This window comes from Poeciliopsis prolifica, unplaced genomic scaffold, assembly GCF_027474105.1.
Source record: "Poeciliopsis prolifica strain line A6 unplaced genomic scaffold, Auburn_PproV2 SCAFFOLD004, whole genome shotgun sequence".
Lineage (NCBI taxonomy): Eukaryota > Metazoa > Chordata > Actinopteri > Cyprinodontiformes > Poeciliidae > Poeciliopsis > Poeciliopsis prolifica.
Window position 1 is genome coordinate 8,661,559 of NW_026562379.1, and position 19,426 is coordinate 8,680,984.

The 19,426-nt window shown below is 36.8% G+C and overlaps 2 protein-coding genes across 2 annotated transcripts; both read left to right on the top strand.

Moving 5' to 3' along the window:
• On the top strand, positions 1-9,572 carry LOC129359226 (uncharacterized). The gene is made up of 12 exons (XM_055028695.1): positions 1-61; positions 2,040-2,360; positions 3,961-4,293; positions 6,465-6,557; positions 6,974-7,030; positions 8,310-8,357; positions 8,503-8,535; positions 8,685-8,858; positions 8,941-8,988; positions 9,065-9,124; positions 9,266-9,295; positions 9,385-9,572. Exons 1-12 carry the CDS (start codon positions 1-3, stop codon positions 9,441-9,443), a joined length of 1,317 nt encoding a protein of 438 aa, XP_054884670.1. The 3' UTR covers positions 9,444-9,572.
• Positions 9,573-12,816: 3,244 nt separating this feature from the next.
• Positions 12,817-19,220, top strand: dhx40 (DEAH (Asp-Glu-Ala-His) box polypeptide 40). The gene is made up of 17 exons (XM_055029062.1): positions 12,817-13,154; positions 13,775-13,920; positions 14,002-14,121; positions 14,202-14,438; positions 14,532-14,598; positions 15,083-15,214; positions 15,301-15,400; positions 16,110-16,196; positions 16,288-16,470; positions 16,553-16,633; positions 16,711-16,868; positions 17,082-17,196; positions 17,286-17,394; positions 17,733-17,827; positions 17,932-18,001; positions 18,096-18,324; positions 19,038-19,220. Exons 1-17 carry the CDS (start codon positions 12,983-12,985, stop codon positions 19,157-19,159), a joined length of 2,223 nt encoding a protein of 740 aa, XP_054885037.1. The 5' UTR covers positions 12,817-12,982; the 3' UTR covers positions 19,160-19,220.
• The last annotated feature ends 206 nt before the right edge of the window (positions 19,221-19,426 follow it).

A 19,426-nucleotide genomic window follows, 5' to 3' on the forward strand; every position in this document is an offset into this window, starting at 1 on the left:
ATGAAAGCAGACAAGTGGATTCCCTTTTTTGCCCTCTGGGTGCTGTGTGTCATTTCAAAAGGTAAGACCTTTTTTACATTTAAACTGTGAGGAGTGTAGAGCAGTGTTAAAATAGATGATCTATTTATAGCAATCATACTTTTATTGACTTTGAAGTTTTCCCTGAAATAATTCACATATCCACAGGCAGCATGCCCAGGACTATATTTAAACAGCAAACCTCAGGTCTTGGTTAAGAAATATATACTCTAGGATTTATCCAAGCTAACAAATTGGTACTTTCATTTGAAAGACCTTTTGCGTCACATTCAAATCACCAGTGTAACGTGAAATTTAACAATTTCACTTAACACTAGTTGAGTGTGGGGGTTTCCACTGTTTAAAGTTTTCAACGCTTCATCATTTAGATTTAAGTTTCAGTGAATTGATAATCTCTGAGTTATTTTAATAAGAAAGAAGACGATTAGCATTTATCGCCAAATGCAGAGATTCGCTTAGTGCTCTTTAAATAACCAAATCAAAAATGGCTTTTGACGGAGGGGATGAACGCTGCCAAAACTACTCTGACCTGACTAATTAAAAACTGCCTAAAAGGACAGACATATACCACCATTTTGAAGGAGGAAATGCTTTTGTAGTGGGAAAACAGGAACTAAAAATATTTGACTAAATGGCTATTAAAAAAATATCCACATAGATTGTTATCAAAATAATGTTTTGAATAGTAAAAGGAAAAGTGTTTTTAAGAGAGACAAATCAAGTTGAACAGCTACTTTAAGAAATGAATAAAAACAGAAGAAAACTCAGTTTGAACAATAAAGATTTAAAGTGTGGAAAAAAGAAGAAAGAGTGTGCCCTGATGGGTCCAGATAGCAAGAAGACAGTTCTCACCTCCACAATCGGTGATCACATTCTGCACCCACGCACTGCGGTTTTCTCTCATCCTATTTCTATTTCATGAAGAAACCATTTCATACACTTCTGCTTAAAGAATTGCATCATGGAGCTAAAATCACATTAAAATGCAGAGCACTACGAGAGATCTTTCGTGCCAACAGCCATCACTAACTACAATAACTCTTTGAAGAATATGAATTAATATGATTTATAACAATATTTAATTTGCCCCTGGGATCAATAGAGTATTTTTGAATTTGAATCATAATCTCACATGTTGGTCAACTAAAAATGTAATATATAATTTTTCAAAAAGTCTTTACTTACAAATTTGGAGATGTAGTTTGATATATCAGGCTCAACAGATACAAGTGGTACAAAAGCATAGTCAACACAATTAATGCAATTAACATTTTCTTTTTCCTGCTTTTGAAACAACAGTTTATAAGCAAACCCCATCCCAACGTCTGACCCAATCAGAAATCAAACAACAAAAACAAAATGAAAACATTCCCATGAGAGTCTCTGGTCTCAGTATGAAACAGGGAGAAGCAGATCTTGGAAAAAGTTTTTATTGGAAAAAGTTTTTATTTTATTTATTTATTTTTTTTAAAGACACCACATGGTAAAGTGGAAAAACCAGAAAACATCTGTTCAGATTTACTTTTTCCCACGATGACACAGCCATTAGGGTTCAGATTCTGATTGTTTTTCAATATTCAAGCCTGTGGAGTCATGGTCTCCTCTGGGGTTGATGTAGCTGATAACATCTTGGTCAGATGTGTCAAACTCCCGGCCCGACGGCCGGCCTGCAGTCTACACTCTAGTGGGCCACATGAAAAGAACCTTCAAAAAACAGTTGTGCGCTTTAATATTTTTTTAATCAATCATTCAAATCCAATGAGTTTTAATAAAGCTCAATATTCCACAAGCTTTTTGTCAGCTAATTATGATCATTTCCTCTTTCTACACACATATTCTAATTAATTAAATATGAGTTTATTTGACAAACTGAAACTGATAACTGAGCAGACTGTTCACCTGGAGCAAGTGTTCTCTGGGATGCACACTTCTGGAACTCATAAGTTCATTGTTATGTATTTATTTGGTTTTTATTTATGAAACTTTTGCAATTCATTCAGGTGAAGGAGCCTGTAAGACACATACAGTCAGCGCTCCACTTGGCTCTTCTGTGGTCTTGCCCTGCAACTTTTCATCAAATGACTCCAGCTGGGTTGAATGGACTCAGGAAGATGGACAAAATGTGGACCTGGTTCGTCTCTCATCTAAGGGGCGCATTATTTATCTGGACCCCAGATCTGGGCGAGTGAAAACATTTCCAATCCAAGTGTCAGAGAGAAAATACTCTATCATCATTGATGCGCTCCAAAACTCTGATATAGGTTCTTACTACTGCAGGCAGAGCAATGAATGCATTGAAGTGAAGTTGTCCGAAGACAAAGGTAAGCTGTTTCTCTTGGACCTTACATTTATTTGGGTTACAGAATAAAAATATCTGCCATAAAATATTTTTATTTTCTACATTAGTGCTGTAAGTTTATGTTCATGTGCTTCCTACTGTCTATTCAGGACAACAATTCACTAAATGGTATTGCAGTAAAGTTTTTCCTAAACAAGGTTTTCAATATTTATGTTTTCGATTCAGTGAATTGATAACCTTTGAGCTATTCTCCAAAATGCAGAGAGTAGCTTAGTAGTTTGTAAATAACCAAATTAAAGGGCTTCTCTGGGAGAATGCCCAAATTACAATGACCTGATTGATTAGAACCACCTAATGCATTATTAAAACATAACATGGCAGATTTGGCCACCATTTTTAAAGAGGAAATCTTGGATGAACAAAAAAGGAACTGAACATATTTTGTTGAATTACTATTGAAAAAGATATACACATTGATTGTCGCCACAGTAATGTCTTTAATAATAAAAGCAGATGTTTTTAATATACGCATTCGAAAGACAAGTCAAACTACACATCTGCCTCGAGAAATCAATATATAAAAACCAAAGAAAACGCCGTTTGAAAAGTCAAAATTGAGCTTAAGGTGTAGAAGAGAGAAAAGACGTGTTCTGATGGGTCCAGATAGCAGTAGGATAGTTCTCACATTTGTCATTCGGTAACCACATTCCACGCCCATGCACTGCAGTTGTCTCTCACCCTACTTCCATTTCATACTTATGAAGAAACCATTTTACGCTTCTGCTTAAAGAATGTCATATAAACACATTTTCCTTAGTAATCAAGTTAAAACGACATTAAAATGCACCAATCTCACATGTTAGTGAAGTAAATGTGTAAAGTACAAAATCTTTTAAAATTCTTTACTTACAAATGTGGAGCTGTAGTTTAACATATGAGACTGAACAGATACAGGTGGTACAAAAGCACTAGCAACACCATTCAAGCAATTAAGATTTGTAATTTTTCCTCCCCTTTTGTTTAAAACTATAACTTATCATTAATCTCCACCACTTCCCGAGGTCTGATCGAAACAGAAAAGTGACGAACAGAAAGTAAAACATTATTGAAAAGTTTGTCTATTTCATTAACCACATTCACAGAGTAAAGCAATATACAGATTAATATTGCAGTGTTTTTCAAGCTTATTTTCAATTAATTTTGGTGATTTCCCACTAACTCTACAGTAGACAACAATTATGATTAGAATATTAGATCAGAATAATAACAAATAATACAGAAATTTAGGCCTCATAACAATTATGCTTATTTTAAAAGAGGGAGTCTTCCCAAGGGATCAATAAAGTCAAGTCTAAGTCTAAGTCTAATTTATTATGTGAAAAAGAAGTCATTTCATTGAAACACATATTATTTTTTTTAATTGACAAACTGAGACTGATACAAGTATATAGAAGTTTATTATTATTCATTTTTTTGTTTTTTATGAAACTGTTATATTTCATTCAGGTGACGAAGACTAAAAACTCATAAAAATAAGCACTACACTTGGCTCTTCTGTGCACTTTGTTGCATTTTCATGCCTTGTGAATTTATTGGCTCTTTCTTGTTTTCCTACTATTTAGGTGAACAAGATATTGAGAATGTCTGTAAGACACATGAAGTCATTGCTGCACTTGGCTCTTCTGTCCGCTTGCCCTGCAACTTTTCATCAAAAGACTCCAGCTGGGTTGAATGGACTCAGGAAGATGGACAAAATGTGGACCTGGTTCGTCTCTCATCTAAGGGGCGCATCATTTATCTGGACCCCAGATCTGGGCGAGTGAAAACCTTTCCCATCCAAGCTCCAAAGAGGAATTACTCTATCATCATTGATGCGCTCCAAAACTCTGATATAGGTTCTTACTACTGCAGGCAGAGCAATAAATGCATTGAAGTGAAGTTATCCAAAGACAAAGGTAAATCAAATCAAATTTTATTTGTATGGCACATTTCAGCAAGGCATTTCAAAGTGCTTTACATCATAAACACAAGAACACAAAGTCATGCAACATATAATAGACAATACATTGTTACATATTACATTTCAAATATAATTCTAAACAGGTGTGTTTTTAGTTGCGATTTAAAGGAAGTCAGGGTTTCCGCTGTTTTACAGTTGTCTGGAAGTTTGTTCCAAAGTTTTGGTGCATAGATGCTGAAAGCTGCTTCTCCTCTCTTGGTTCTGGTTCTGGGGATGCAAAGCAGTCCAGAACCAGAAGACCTGAGAGGTCTGGAAGGTTGATACAACAACAGCAGATCTTTGATGTATTGTGGTTGTGGAGATTCCTCCATCTTCTCAGTGTAAAGTGTTCTTTTCTTTAGTGTTAGTATTTAGTTAATGTTTTATATTGATAATATTTATATTGGTTATATCACTTTTTCTGGGAGGAGATTGTCTCAAACCACTAATTGGAACGAACCATCAGGCTGCGGGAAGCAGGGAATTTGATGTGGAAGACTCCTCCTCCCGCCCTGTTGACATCTTCCTCTCACTCTATTGTTATAATATTTATGGTGTTAGGTTGTTTTGTTTTATAGTTGTGTTAAAGTAAAATGTTGTGATTTGAATTTATTTATGTTTATGTATTGGTTGTTTTTGTTTGCTCCCCCACCCCTCCTTGTGTGTGTGTGTGTGTAGGCTAGCCTTTGTATATAAATTCCCCTGTGTGTTCATTGAGAAGAGTCAGTTAGTTTTTGTTTGTTGAGTTGGTATGCTTTGGTTGATTATTTCTTGGGCCCATTTTTCTTATTTCTTTTTGAAATTTGTTGTAAAAAATCTTTAAACTCTTTGAAAAATTAAATAGTTATTTTTTTATGCCTTTGTCCTTGAGTTTGCTGGTCAGACCATCACAGTGGTGCTAAATCGTTCAGTGATTTATAAACTAACAACAGTATTTTAAAGTCTATTCTTTGAGCTACAGCGAGCCAGTGGAGGGACTTTAAAACTGGTGTTATGTCTCTATCTTCCTGGTTTTAGTGAAAACGCGAGGAGCAGCGTTCTGGATCAGCTGCAGCTGTTTGATTGATTTGTTGGACAGGCCTGTGAAGACGCTGTTACAATAATCAATGCGACTAAAGATAAACGCATGAATGAGTTTCTCTAGATCTGGCTGAGACATTAGTCCTCTAATCCTGAAGATGTTCTTCAGGTGATAGAAGGCTGACTTTGTAATTGTCTTTATGTGGCTCGCAAGGTTCAAGTCCGAGTCCATCACTACTCCCAGGTTTCGGGCCTGATCGCTAGTTTTTAGTTGTAATAACTGAAGCTGTGCATTGACTCTATATCGTTCCTCTTTAGGTCCAAAAATAATGACTTCAGTTTTGTTTTTGGTCAGCTGGAGAAAGTTTTGGCACATCCACACATTTATCTGTTCTAAACATTTAAAGTAAACTTTACTTTTATTTGATATTGTTTACACATCAATTGTAATTTAGTAGGTTTCAAAACTGTCATGACAATATCAAACCAATATCTAAGAACTAGAGGTTTAAAGAATGAGAAATATTCTGACCTTTTCCTTTTTGAATTTGTGTTTTTAATTGTTTAAGTGAGCAGTGGAAAAGTATTTTAAGCTTATGTTTATTATTGTGTTTTTCCTTCTGTCTATTGATGTGAGCAATTTCCTGAGGTCTCTGCAATACTTGGCTCTTTTTAGTTAGCACTATTCTCCTGTCACATGAATACCGTTATATCAGTCATCCAGGCTCTCATAAGTGAAGGAAAAATGGTCCGTCTTTCCATGGGCAAACGTGTTAATTTTTTAAAACTCAAATCTGGCCTAGTCAAAGCCTTTTCTAACCAGGTCTTACAGAAAAGCTATTCTATTGTCATAGTTTTGCTGAAAAACTTAGATCTGGAGTTGCACTGCTGCAAACAGGGGACTAATTGTTTTCCGAATGGAGTTGCTTGTTAGAAAAATGTAGCCCTCCAGTTTCTTAGTTTTGTCAATACAGCCTGTGCAGGGGCTCATATGATCTTCTTTTCTATGGTTTCAGACCTCAAAGACTAAACACAAAACACAGGCCAATTGAATGAGTTATTGTTTCCTGTAAACCCATCTTTATAAAACCACATCTTGCTGTGCAGGTGAGATGCATGTTCTGATCATCATCTGTACTGGTGCAGCTGCACTGATCCTCCTCAGCCTTTTTGGCTACTTCTGCTGTTTGAAATATAATTGTGAGTATTCTTATTTTTTTTATTTTTGTCACAATATCAAAACTTCAAACATCATCGTCGGATGAGGAAAATACTCCACACCATTCTCATGAACATTTCTGAAGGCACAAGGTTCTTTCTTACCAGAAAGAAAAAATAGTAACAACATGAGAGTGCTTATTAGCAAACTGTAAAATTAGCTGCAGCTTGAAAGAGGTTTAGAAGTTACTGCTGAAAGAAGTGTGACTATTTGGGAAATGTGACTGGGTCAATTTGTATTAATTTTGAGGTATATGTACATATAATTATTGAATATATGTATGTTTAAATTATTTTGACAACTCTAATAACTAAAGTTACTGTAATTTCAATTCTTAGATAAGATATAAATATTGGATATTTAGCACATCTCTTTACATTACGTTTTTCTTTTTCAGGCCTTTCCAGCAAAAGTGGGCCTGATGATGTGATCGATACAGTCAGTGGGACTGTAGGTATGTATGTCATAATGTCACAGAAAGTATAATCCACAGAAATTCTGAAGGCTAGGGTTAGTATTTTGAAGTTTTAAAATACATGAAGTTTAAAAAAAAATCACTCAGATTTTCTTCAATATTAATTTTATGGACTTTATGTTTTGAATAGCAAAAATTCAAAACATTGAATAGCAAAAAATAAACGATGCATCAGTGAAGAAAATTAATATTAAGGAGGTACCATTCACATGAATCACAAGTATTTTCATCCATCAAGGAAATCTGCTGGCATAGGGTGGTCCAAATTTCACGCTAAACTGAACAAAAAAAAGCTGAAAAGACTTCTACACCATAAGAAATAGAACACAGTTAATGTAAAAATAATACATAACTTTCTGTTTCTATATTAAAGACATGAGACACCTTTTAAGTGTTGGTGCTACAGGGACTCACAGATCCTTTTTTACAAAAGTTTGAAAAAATAACTAAATAGCAATTATTATTTTGTGGCCTACACGTACTTTACGCTTGACAATTTGGCCTCACATTTCATGAGTTTGTTGCACAGAATTATGTTCTGGGAAGGTAAAATGGAAAACAGTTTTCTAATAGGAACCAGAAGGTTAATAAAAATTACTCAAGGACGCAATGGAAAAACTTTGTATTTCTTCAAAAAAAACAAACAAACAAACAAAAGGAATAAATTTAGAACATGTTTTGCACATCAGGCAAAAAGTAATGTTCATAGCACAAGAATTTTGTCATTTGTTTGGAGCGACTGTTATGTTTATAATGTCATATATTTTTCATTTACCAGTTGTGGAAGTCATAATATTTTGTGTAAATATTTCAAGCCTCAATAAATATATCCAAAGTTGCTCATTCCTAGTATAGCTAATTTGAAAAAAGTTTTTTCTATCTTTGAAATGTACTGTATTTTCAAAGATAGCAATGGAAATGGATTTTTGACTTTCACTTATTCAAAAATATTGTTTCATCAATCTAAATAAAGCTAAAATTGAAGCCTCAAATAGGCAATAAAGACCTTAGAATTGACTGTTGCAGGCTTTCTTATAATTACAGTACACTGGATGGTCTTACCAGATTTATAACATCCAAATAGTTGAGAATGAAAATAGATAAAAGACGTTTTAAATTTTGTATTATTATTACTGAAATGAAAGGAGAGGGATGGAATGGGTATCTTTTTTCTATTTTCCCAGGTTTTGACACTTTAAAATATTATGTTTATCTTCTGATAACATAAATTCCTCTGTGATATAACATGTCACAGCAGGTCCCAGTGCTCCACCACAAGAAGGCGGCGTAAACAGACCTCCAACAGGTAACATTGAACACAAGCACATGGTGACATTACATAATCTCTCTATTCATTTAAATTGCATCTAATTAGAAATGGTAGTATAATTCTGTCTTGAAAATACAGAGAAAGCACAAGCCTCACTACATTTGTGTGCTTCCCTTACCAGGAGGCAACAATCTTGACAATAATCTTGTTTATGGTGAGTTCACACGTATCTCCTTTCTTTATTCAGTTTCTATTTTAGATATTTAGCTATTTTGCTAAGAAAGCCTCTGCAGACGTTAGCAGCTACCGACAACCTGAGCAACTAGGTGACAATGTTTTCTTTTTTTTTATCGTAAACAACAGAAAATGATGACCAGTACTTAAACGCATCCAGAAATCCAATTGGCCAACCAGGAGCTGCACAGCGCCAGGATGGGAATCAGCCTGATCAGAGTGGGATTGGAATTTATCCAAATCTGGATGAGTTCAAGTTTCAAAGAGAGGAAAGTCAGAGGACAAAGCAGAGATTTCATTTAGGTGCTTTATTATTGTCACTTTTTATAGTGTTAATGACCTCTGAATTAATCTGCCATGGAGTAAATGTCTCCTCTCTCTGCAGAGCTCTTCAGCAGGTTACGACAAGCCAGTATAAATCGCCATTTTTATGGTAATGCTAAAATGTGTGTTCGTATTTTCTCCTGTTGTTTCTATCGGGTGAGTTACTTATCTGTTTTCCTTCACAGCAAACCAGGGAGAGATCCGTAAGCAGCAAGCCAGGGCAGCACAAGCAGAGAATAATAGAGGTATCCAGGGTTTCTAACATCATATCGTTAATTACAATTCTACATAATTACAATGTAGAATTGGGGTGAAAACACAATACAGTGTAAAAACACTAACAATATGTTAGCTCATCTGTTTTTTGTATTTGTCTGGTTGCACAGCAGGGATGGGCAGGAGAAAACCCAAAGACTGTGAGTGCTGACTTCATCTGTGCATCATGTTAGCAATGAAATCATTACGTGCACTGAACTGCTCTCCCACTTTTTCCACTCCTCCTCAGCGTGTGAATACAAAAACCCCATTTACAACAGGAGCACAGACCAACTCAACCGACTCTAGACGATTCAGGAGTCTGCTTTTTTTTTTTTTGATACTGATAGATATTTACTGATTATGTTGTTTTCAAGTCTAACTGCAATACATTTTTCTGTATCTTGTATCTTTAAAGCTTTTTAATAATAAAAAAATACATAAGTCATAAATAAAAACTTTTTCTATACTATCGTTTTTTGTCTCATGAAAGAATGGAGATGTAAAATAACGCATAACTTTCAGTGTTTAGACACAGTGGTTGAAAGAAATCAAGGTTTATCTTTTGTCCATCTAATTTGAACAGAAAAATCACCGCCTGTCTAACATGAACATTTTTGAGAGAAAGTAAATGAGTCTTTACAGAAAGTCACAAGACTGTCCTATTGTTTAAATATTTGAAGCTTGTTGGCTTCTGTGTCAAATATACAGTTCTCCCTGAAAGACTTGTAAGTTAAGCAGTTTAGTCATAGCTTTGTACTTTGTACTATTTGTAGCTACACCACAAGGTGCAGCATCATCTTGTCGTGGGCTGTTTTTCTAGAGGTGAGAGAGGAATAATGAAAAAGATGCAGCACTTTCAGACAGCAAATAAAAAGTTCATATTCATTTAGAAACAATGCTAATGTTTTAACTCTGAAAGGGTTCAGAAAAAAAATACTTGGTGGAATAACCATGAGGTTTTCAATGCGGTTCAGTACAGTGGTCTCTTAATTTTTTCCAGAGCTGTACTAATATAAATAAATATGCCATTACTCTCCTGCTCCCCCTGGGGGCGCAGCTGGTGGCAAGTGAACAATGTACCCTTAACAAGTGTGACTGTTAAATCTGAGCAGTCATAGCTCTTTTCATAAAAACTATTACATGATTGTTTTTCTTTTCTCTCGCCTTATAAGTAAACTGAGTATTGATTTGCATACTGTGTTCCAATCAAGCCTATTAAAACTGGTGCACTTTAATACAAAACAAATTGCTTTAATGTATAATTTGGTGTAAAGATACAATTCAATACTTCTGTAACTTTCAGACAATGAGAAAAAAAATGCAGACTTGTATCTGCAGTCAGTTTGCAGTGGCAGAGATAAAAATCTCCAACTTCCTAAAGAGCACTGACTTAGATTTGTCAGCCGTACTCCCTCTGGTATATATAGTGACTTTTGTCTCCTGGGACCTATCAAAGTGAATGAGAACCACCTGCTCCACCTGTCACACAGAACTTCAGCAACATCAACAAAACAAAAGAAGACAAAAAGCACCCAATGAAGACCAACATCACAGACTTTATTTTGGTTATATTGGCGTCTCTGTCGCTGCTTTACCTGAAACATGAAGCTCGTGCTGCATCAGAGCGACATCGACCAACGTTTCACATTACTGCCACCAACAACACACTGTTTTGCAATGACAACTTGATATCTGTGTACATATCAAAAGAGAATTTTTTTCCGTCTTCCATTCAGCATTTATGTGCTAGGGAAGTCAGATACTTTGCATTTACAGTGACACTTGGCCTTGAAGCGCTTGTGGTTTTCTATGCACTTGTTTGTGTCACACAGATGAACAAGGCGGATATCACCAGGTTTTTGCTGTAGCATGACGTTGTCGCTATTTCCTCAGAGAAACAAACTCCTTCATCATCTTTACAGTAGCTTCCATTTGGTGTTTTGTGACAAGACAAGTGAGCTTCTGACAAAATAATTTGCATTTATTTGCATTAATTTGTCCTTCAGGAAATATTTTTTGTTTTTTTATTTTTTATTAATATCAATTTAACAGAAATCTGTGATTAGTTTCAAAGTGGTCATCATGGCACTGCCAAAGATCATCCAGTCTGCAACAGGAAAATGGAAGGTGGAAAGTACAGTAAACAGTGTTTTGATTAGTCTTTTTTTCTTCCATACAGATTCCTCTTACAGATCGTTTTAGTCCACCAGCACCACCTCTATGCTAATGGAGTTGGGTCAGCCTCTGTATGTGGAGGTATTTATTATCAAATATGACGACCTGGACTTATCCCTGCTGCTGAAGAACTGCTGGGCGACTCCAACTGAGGAGTCACATGACCCGTAGAGATGGAACCTTCTTGTTAAAGGGTAATTAGGACTAATGAACAAGTTTGGGAGATACCTCAAATATTGCCAAACAAACTTTATAGTCAACTAAAACAGAACAAACTGTTCTTGGTAGGCATCACTGCCCCTTTGCCAGTGATGGCCTCAGAGCAGTTGTGTTGTCAGTTTCTGTTAAAGAAAGAGCAAATCCATCCCATCACAAATGGTTTGTTGACAAGCTCTTCTCATTTGTGAAACTTTCAATTTTCAAAAACCAGGCATGTCTCATACATACAGAAATGTGTAGGTTTAAAACTATTGCTTTATTATGAGATTTTTATAAACATTTCTCCTGTTCCCCAACAGGTGCATTTCCACTGAAATATAGAGATCTGTAAGGGACCAAGTTGCTTACAAAAAATGTAATTTTAAAGGCACTCTTGTCACACATGATGTAATCAGTTGTTCAATTAAATAGTCACAGTCATTGTACCTGTATAAATGTTAATATTTTGCATAAACTAAACTAAACTTCTTCTGTTTATCATACAGGGAAGCATACACAAAAAAAGAATCCTACCGGTAACAGGAGAGAGCAGCTTTCAGAGCATTGACCTCTTCTGTATCTCCTAAAAACATTCAGATGGGGAACAACTAGTTTCCGTCTTGTGTGTTTCAATAGTCTCAGAAATTTAGTCACTGTTTCAAACTGGAAACAAAAATACGCCTTGTGCAGAGCAACCATCTATGGTATGCTATTATTCTTGATGCCTTGATTCTGGCAGAGTTGCAAAGTCTGCCAGACACAGCTGTAGAGTGGTAGAACAATGAATTACTATTTTTCTTGTACAAATAAATGGGTAAAAAAAGTATTTTACCCCCCCTTTCTCTACTACTAAATAAAGTTTTTCAGAAGCAGTTTACCAAAATCTTTGCTAAAATGACTCTTTACATGTTAACAGTAGCTCAAATGACCTTAAACATTAGATTAAAATCTTCCTTGATTTGATGACTTGACTACATATAATATTTAGCCGTTTAGTTTAGCTTGAACTATTTAATTATAACTTCTAGATGTGCACAGTGGGTAGGGAATCCTTAAATACGTTGACTTTCGTGATTGTGTCTTTAGCAAGAACAATATGGCTACTTTTCTTAAAATTATGAAACTCAAGTATGTTATTTATTGGTTGGCATGTTTGAATATACCTTGATGTCTTGAAGTTGTGTTCTAAAAATGTGTCTGGCGTGTGAATTAAATTATTTGGGCTTATGTTTTGTATTTTATTTTGGTAGGTACTTTTGTGTCATGTGATCCAAGAAGAGCCAATGGCAAATTAGAAGAGGTCGGTTTACGGAAGTGTTCGAGGTATCGCGTCGTCTTTTCAACGCGTGGTTTAAAATGTTGGGAAGTTTTATTCCCCGTCGGAGCTTATTTAGAAACTTTTACTTTGCTCGAGGAGCTTGAGGTCTTGTCGTGTGTCTTAGTTTGTTCTTCGGCAGTTAAAGTTCCCGGCTATGTCCAAACAAACGAGATGGACGCCCAAAGACTGCGAGCCGAAGCAGCTGCCGATATATCAGCACAAAAACAAGCTGATTCAGGCGGTCAGAAACAGCACTTTCTTCATAGTGACCGGAGAAACGGGAAGCGGGAAAACCACACAGCTCCCTCAGTACCTGCATCAGGCAGGTAAGATGTCGTTGGAACGAATAAACTCTATTTTAGTGTTAGAGAAACTCCTTCTTTGAGGGTTCGCTATTGTACTGCCCAATGTTGCGATCGGATAACCTGGTTATGGGCAGCAGAATACCATTTCTGAATGGACCCTTAAAACAGACCACTGTCATCAGGATAAGGCACCATTTTCCAAAGCTTAAATGAACTCCAGCTAATGTTATTAATATGAATGTGAGTTCATTTTACTCCAGTGGTTTTCACAGTCACCAAATCTCAGATATGGAGAACTTTCCTGGGGTTTAGTGGTTGGAACCACTGCTTTCAAGAATAAAACATTCATATGTGACAAGTGTTTGCATTTACAGGATTAATGAAACGTCCAAAATGAACAAATACAAGTCAGATATTTGTCTATAATAATAATAATTTATTTTCTTTCTTTAACTTAATGAGGAACTTTGTGTATTTGACTCAAAAATACCTTTTTTTAAATTTTCTCTAAATATGTAATAGAGCAGCTCCAATGTTTATGAACTGAGCCTATCTTTCTAGCTATGTGTTTGGTTAGTTTTATCAATATTTTTCATGTTTTTAAGTGATACGTTTTACTTTTAATTCCTCTGTGTGAGTAGGTTTTTGTAAGGATGGTAAAATTGGCGTCACCCAGCCTCGTCGTGTGGCTGCCATCACCGTAGCTCAGAGGGTCGCTCAGGAGATGAAGTGCACTCTGGGGAGAGAGGTTGGATACCAAGTGCGATTTGATGATTGCACGTCACAAGTGAGTGATCACTGTTGTCCTACATGCAAAATGAACTGAATCATTTCTGTTCAGTATGATTGAACCCACTGTTTGTGGCAGGACACTGTGCTGAAGTACATGACAGACGGATGTTTGCTCCGAGAAGTCCTGGCAGATTCGGCGCTTTCCCAGTACAGCGTTGTAATACTGGATGAAGTCCATGAACGCAGTCTGAATACGGTACATTTACATTACTATGCAGGTGTGCTTAATCGCTTTCTCCTTCTGTTGTACTGAGCCGCTGCGTTTTCTCATTACAGGACATTCTTCTGGGTTTATTAAAGAAGGTTTTCTCAAATCCTCGCGAGGCCATGAAGCGACGATCCTTTCCGCTTAAAGTGGTGGTGATGTCCGCCACGTTGGAAACCGATAAACTTTCTTCTTTCTTCAACAACTGTCCAGTCTTTGAAATTCCTGGGAGGGTTTTCCCTGTGGCATCCATGTTTGGCACAGCTGTAGGTCCAAAAGATGTAGAAAGCACCTTTTATGTCAAAGAGGTATTGTCTCATTTATGTGTAGTTTCAAATGTTTTGTTTGTTTGTTTGTTTTTTTGTGGTATTTAAGGACTTTTGCATTGTTTTGCTTTCCAGGTGGTGAAAGTGGCCCTGGACGTGCACACCAGTGAAAAGGCTGGCGATATTCTGGTGTTTTTGACCGGTAAATAGTGATAATTGTCATTATAGTAAGACCCTTGACAAAGTATTTTCTCACATTTTATTACGGTACTACCGCAACCTTCAAAATGTGGACAGGTTGTGTTAGAAAATCATTAATAAGTTGTGATTTTGGAAAAGATGTAGACATCCACACCTGAGGTGGGAAAATCTTTTGACAGAAACTATTGTGCACTTATGGAAAAATATAAAGGGTCGTAGAAAGAAATTAAAGTGAAAGGTAGTTTGCTTTTACCTACATAGATTGTAGGAAACAGCGTATGTACCTACAATGTGATTCCACAAAAGTTCACTCAGACCTCACTTTTTAGATGTTTATTTGTTCTCCCTTGTATTTTCCTTTTACCTCACAATTCTGTGGAAATCAATCCTAATACAAATCCCAATGAAATGTGCTGAGGTATTTAATTGTAATGTGACAAAATGTGAAAATTTGGTTTCTCTTCACTGACCTCTGTGTATTACAGGCCAGTCAGAGATCGAGCATGCCTGTGACTTGTTGTTTGAAAAAGCCGAAAATATAGACTATCGTTATGACGTGCAGGACCGGACCGTGGAGGGTCTTCTCATTTTACCTCTTTATGGATCCATGCCCACTGGTACGTCGCCTGAAGTCGCTGTATGTTATCTGCGCTGATATAGACGTCACTGATAACTGTCGATGGTGTTTTTGTTCTTGTTGCAGATCAGCAAAGGCAGATCTTTCAGGCTCCTCCTCCAGGAATCAGAAAGTGTGTGGTAGCAACAAACATTGCAGCAACATCCCTCACCATCGATGGTATTAAGTAAGTCGAGCTTGTCCTCCTGGAAGCATACCAAACAAATATGTGCCACGGGTTGAAACGTTTTTCTAAACTCTTTTAATATATTTGCAAATCCCTACATTCCTACCTGTTTTTAGCGCAAGTTGCAGAGTAATGAGACATCTTACTGAATTAAACTCAGAAACACAGTTTTCATCTTTTCTGCTTCCATTTACCTCATGATCTCACACTGAAGAATTATAGAAAAAAGATCACTTTTAATTTGGGTACATCTCTTAAGATAGAATAGAAAAACAATCCTCTCATTATGAAATAGTTGTTTCTTCACAGCATTTCTCTTTGAAATCGTCATTAGTCTTTTGGTAGTTTGTCACTAAATTCTTTACCCCATTAACTTTAGCCTCTTTTCCTGCCGCTTGGAAGTGGGTCAAGTTTGCTAGGAATGTTAGGATTTTGTTTTTATATTTTTTTTTTCAGTAGGGCTGCAAGTAAGTTTATACTTACGGTACAATACTGGTGATTTAACAGTAGAAGAACTGGAACCTGGGTTTTGTGTTTTAAGTTATTCACTTTATTTCTGACCTTTATTACAATGTCAAAAGTGGCACAGAACTGTTTGTTTGAGGAAAGTGTTTTACTCTAGCCAGCACAAAACATGTTTAGATACAATTCCTTTAAATATAACTCCTCTCTGACAGGTTTCCGTTTCTCCTTTCTTTATTTCATTTAGGTACATCGTAGACAGCGGCTTTGTGAAGCAGCTCAATCACAACTCCAGGGTGGGCATGGACGTGTTGGAGGTTGTGCCGATTTCAAAGTAAATCCTGAGAGCAAACATTGCCTTGAGACAGATCTTGTCAACGAGGAAAGAGATTGAACTGGGTATTGTGTAAATTGTCTCTGAACAGGAGCGAGGCTCAACAGAGAGCAGGCCGAGCTGGGAGAACCTCTGCGGGGAAGTGCTTTCGGATCTATACCAAGGAATTCTGGGAGAAATGTATGCCGGAATACACAATTCCTGAAATTCAGAGGACGAGTCTGACCGCTGTGATCCTCACACTGAAATGTCTCGGTGTTCATGATGTTATTAGGTACACGGTTTGTTTTGTGTTTTTGTTTCTCGGCCGCTTAAGGTTGATCAATTATTCAGTGAGAAATGTTGATTTATTCCAGGTTTCCTTATTTAGACTGTCCAGAGGAAAGGCTTATTCTTGAAGCACTAAAACAGCTCTACCAGTTTGATGCAATCGACAGGTGAGGGTTGGAACATATTGATGCTCTGTTCTGCAGATCTCCCGGGCATCTTATGAGGCATTGTCTTTCTGATGTAGGAGAGGCAGGGTAACGAAGCTCGGGGAGCTTATGGTGGAGTTCCCGCTGCACCCGGGTCTCACCAGGGCTCTGCTTAAAGCCGCCTCACTGGGCTGCCAGGACCTGCTGCTCCCTGTGGCGGCCATGCTGTCTGTGGAGAACATCTTCATCAGACCAGGTCGGTTGCTGAAGCTTCTTATAATATGAAAACTTCCAGTGAAAAAATAAAATATATCTTGGAGAACATGAGACGATCGGAAATGGCCTAAGCGAATAGTTAGTAATGCCACTGTTTCGGTCTTTGGAAAGTTATGTTCTGGAGTATAAAACTAGGTGTTTGATAAAGACATGAGAAATGTTTCTTATAGATCTCTCTATTTTTCCCCTGTAGGTCAACCTGACAAGCAAAAAGAGGCAGCAAAGAAGCATGGAGAACTGGCTGCTAAAACCGGCAGCATGAACGATTTTGCCACTCTTCTTAGTGTGTTCAACTCCTGCAAGTCCAGGTAAGGAAAGGATATGGCAAGGTCCTGTGCAACTAAAATGTCTGGCCATGTTTTACACTCACATTTCCCCTTTCTTCCCCTTTCTGCAGTGACAGGCCATCAGGCTGGTGCAAGGAGAACTGGATCCATTGGAGGGCGCTGAAGTCAGCTTTTAGTGTGGAGACTCAGCTGAGAGAGATCCTCCTCCGCCTCCAGCAGGTACAACATCTACATCCTACTTCTTCATGTGGGATGAGAATCAAAATATTTGATTGACTCTTGCGGGGAAACAACAATAGTAGGAAAACAAGAAAGTAAGTGTTACATTATAGCATATCAAAGCAGATTATTAATTTGTACTCTATTGTTGATCATACATTACAGTTTATACCAATTTTGGTTATGCTTACATAATTTTATCATTGTTATTGTGCATACAACTACAGACTTTTAGCAGAATTGTCAGCGTCTTTACATATAATATGTAAATATACATCTTTATAATCACATTGTGCTATAATCTAGCTATAAATTTAACTTAAGACTTATTTTTTCAGAGGAGAGACTTTCCTGTTGAAACTTTTGACGGGAATAAAAGTGAACTCTTCAGACGGTGCCTTTGCACCGGATACTTCACCAATGTTGCCAGAAGGTATCACTAATATTATCAAGATGTTGAGATTAATCTCAAATCGAACATATTGCTCAGATTTCTTTTAGTTGTGACTCAACCATATATACATATTTTTGTAACAGGTCTGTTGGCAAAGTGTTTTGCACAATGGACGGTCATGGATCTATGGTTCACATCCATCCATCATCATCAGTAAGCATTCTTTTTCTATATTTCATTTTAAGACGGCAACAAAAATCCACGTTATTGTTTACATACCTTCCTAAGCGCTACTTGTTGTTTTAAGTTGTTTGAGCAGGACGTCGAGCTGAACTGGGTCATCTTCCATGATGTGCTGGTGACGTCCAAGATGTACATCAGGACGGTGTGTCCTGTTCGCTATGAGTGGGTTAAAGATTTATTACCCAAACTCCATGAAGTGGACGTGTATGAGCTGAGCAGTGTGGCAAGACAAGAAGTTACAGAAGACGAGATGGTGAAATGGGAGAGCAGAGAAGCAGCGAAAAGACAACAAGGTGTCCAAAGTATTAATTTAGATGTTTAGACAGTTGTGTTTTCTGTTTTATTTTTTCTAATCTGTGATTAAATTTATTCATAAATTAACTAAAAACAAGATTGTAGAAGAAAAATCCAAATTGTTTAAACTTTTTATGAAATTGTAGTTGGTAGTGTAAAACATCTCGTGGAGCATTCAACTCAGAATGCAAGCACTTTATTCCCCATATTATGTCATTCAGTGTAACAAACAGTAAACAAGGAGCCTCTCCTCTTGGCTCTATAGCAGATTTGTGCAAAAAAATAATAATCTGTTGACAAGAAAATTTGGAACAGATTAAAACTTTTTAAAATAATGGCAATATATGAAGCAAATGTCTTAATAGCAATGATCAGATTTGAATAGTTTGAGTTCAAAAGCAGTTTCTTTGTATAGGGATGCCATTTGCTTAATGGCAGAAGCATAGAAGGCTCTGCAATTACATATTCAGCTCCCCTCACTATCCTCTGCAGGGCCCTCTTTTAGGATACAGATAAAGAGTGATATTTGCTTTAGTGTCAACGTAAAGCACAGTTTCTGCTTGGCCCCTTTCTAAGTCCCCAAGATGTTCTTTGATCAGGTGTGGCCAATATTTCTGTCCTCTGAGGAACAATTGTCCACTTGAAATATTGTTTCAGTAACGTGTTTTTGTCTAAAAAAGTAATTCTGAATAATTAATGTGTCCTTCCACAGAGGCTTCTGCTGAAGATGTCATGAAGAAACTGGAGAAACGCAACAATGAGGCCACAGTCAGCGAGGCTCGAGCTCGCTACCTGCAAAGGAAGCAACAAAGACGGCAAAATAAAGCCGTCTGAGCGAAATAGCTTATTTGATATAATCTGCACTTTTTAAGCAATTTTTAATAAAATAATGAAATAAAAATACACTGCATCTGTATTTATTTCACAAACATTTTATATTACATAGAAAGGAAAAGAAATGACAGCCCATGTTAAATATTAGATTGTTGGGTTTTCTTTATATTATTATTTTTTTCCAGCCAATGTGTCAGAAAATCTGCTCCAGCTTTGCATAGACGGCTTGAGGTTAAGGTCACACTGCAGTACGTGGTGTACTTTCAC

Coding starts and splice junctions, on each gene's coding strand:
- LOC129359226 (XM_055028695.1), top strand. CDS start 1: ATGAAAGCAGACAAGTGGATTCCCTTTTTTGCCCTCTGGGTGCTGTGT. Junction 8,859..8,940: donor AAAGCAGAGATTTCATTTAG/GTGCTTTATTAT, acceptor CTCTCTCTGCAG/AGCTCTTCAGCAGGTTACGA. Junction 9,125..9,265: donor ACAAGCAGAGAATAATAGAG/GTATCCAGGGTT, acceptor CTGGTTGCACAG/CAGGGATGGGCAGGAGAAAA.
- dhx40 (XM_055029062.1), top strand. CDS start 12,983: ATGTCCAAACAAACGAGATGGACGCCCAAAGACTGCGAGCCGAAGCAG. Junction 16,197..16,287: donor GAGGTTGTGCCGATTTCAAA/GTAAATCCTGAG, acceptor GTCTCTGAACAG/GAGCGAGGCTCAACAGAGAG. Junction 18,325..19,037: donor AGCAGCGAAAAGACAACAAG/GTGTCCAAAGTA, acceptor GTCCTTCCACAG/AGGCTTCTGCTGAAGATGTC.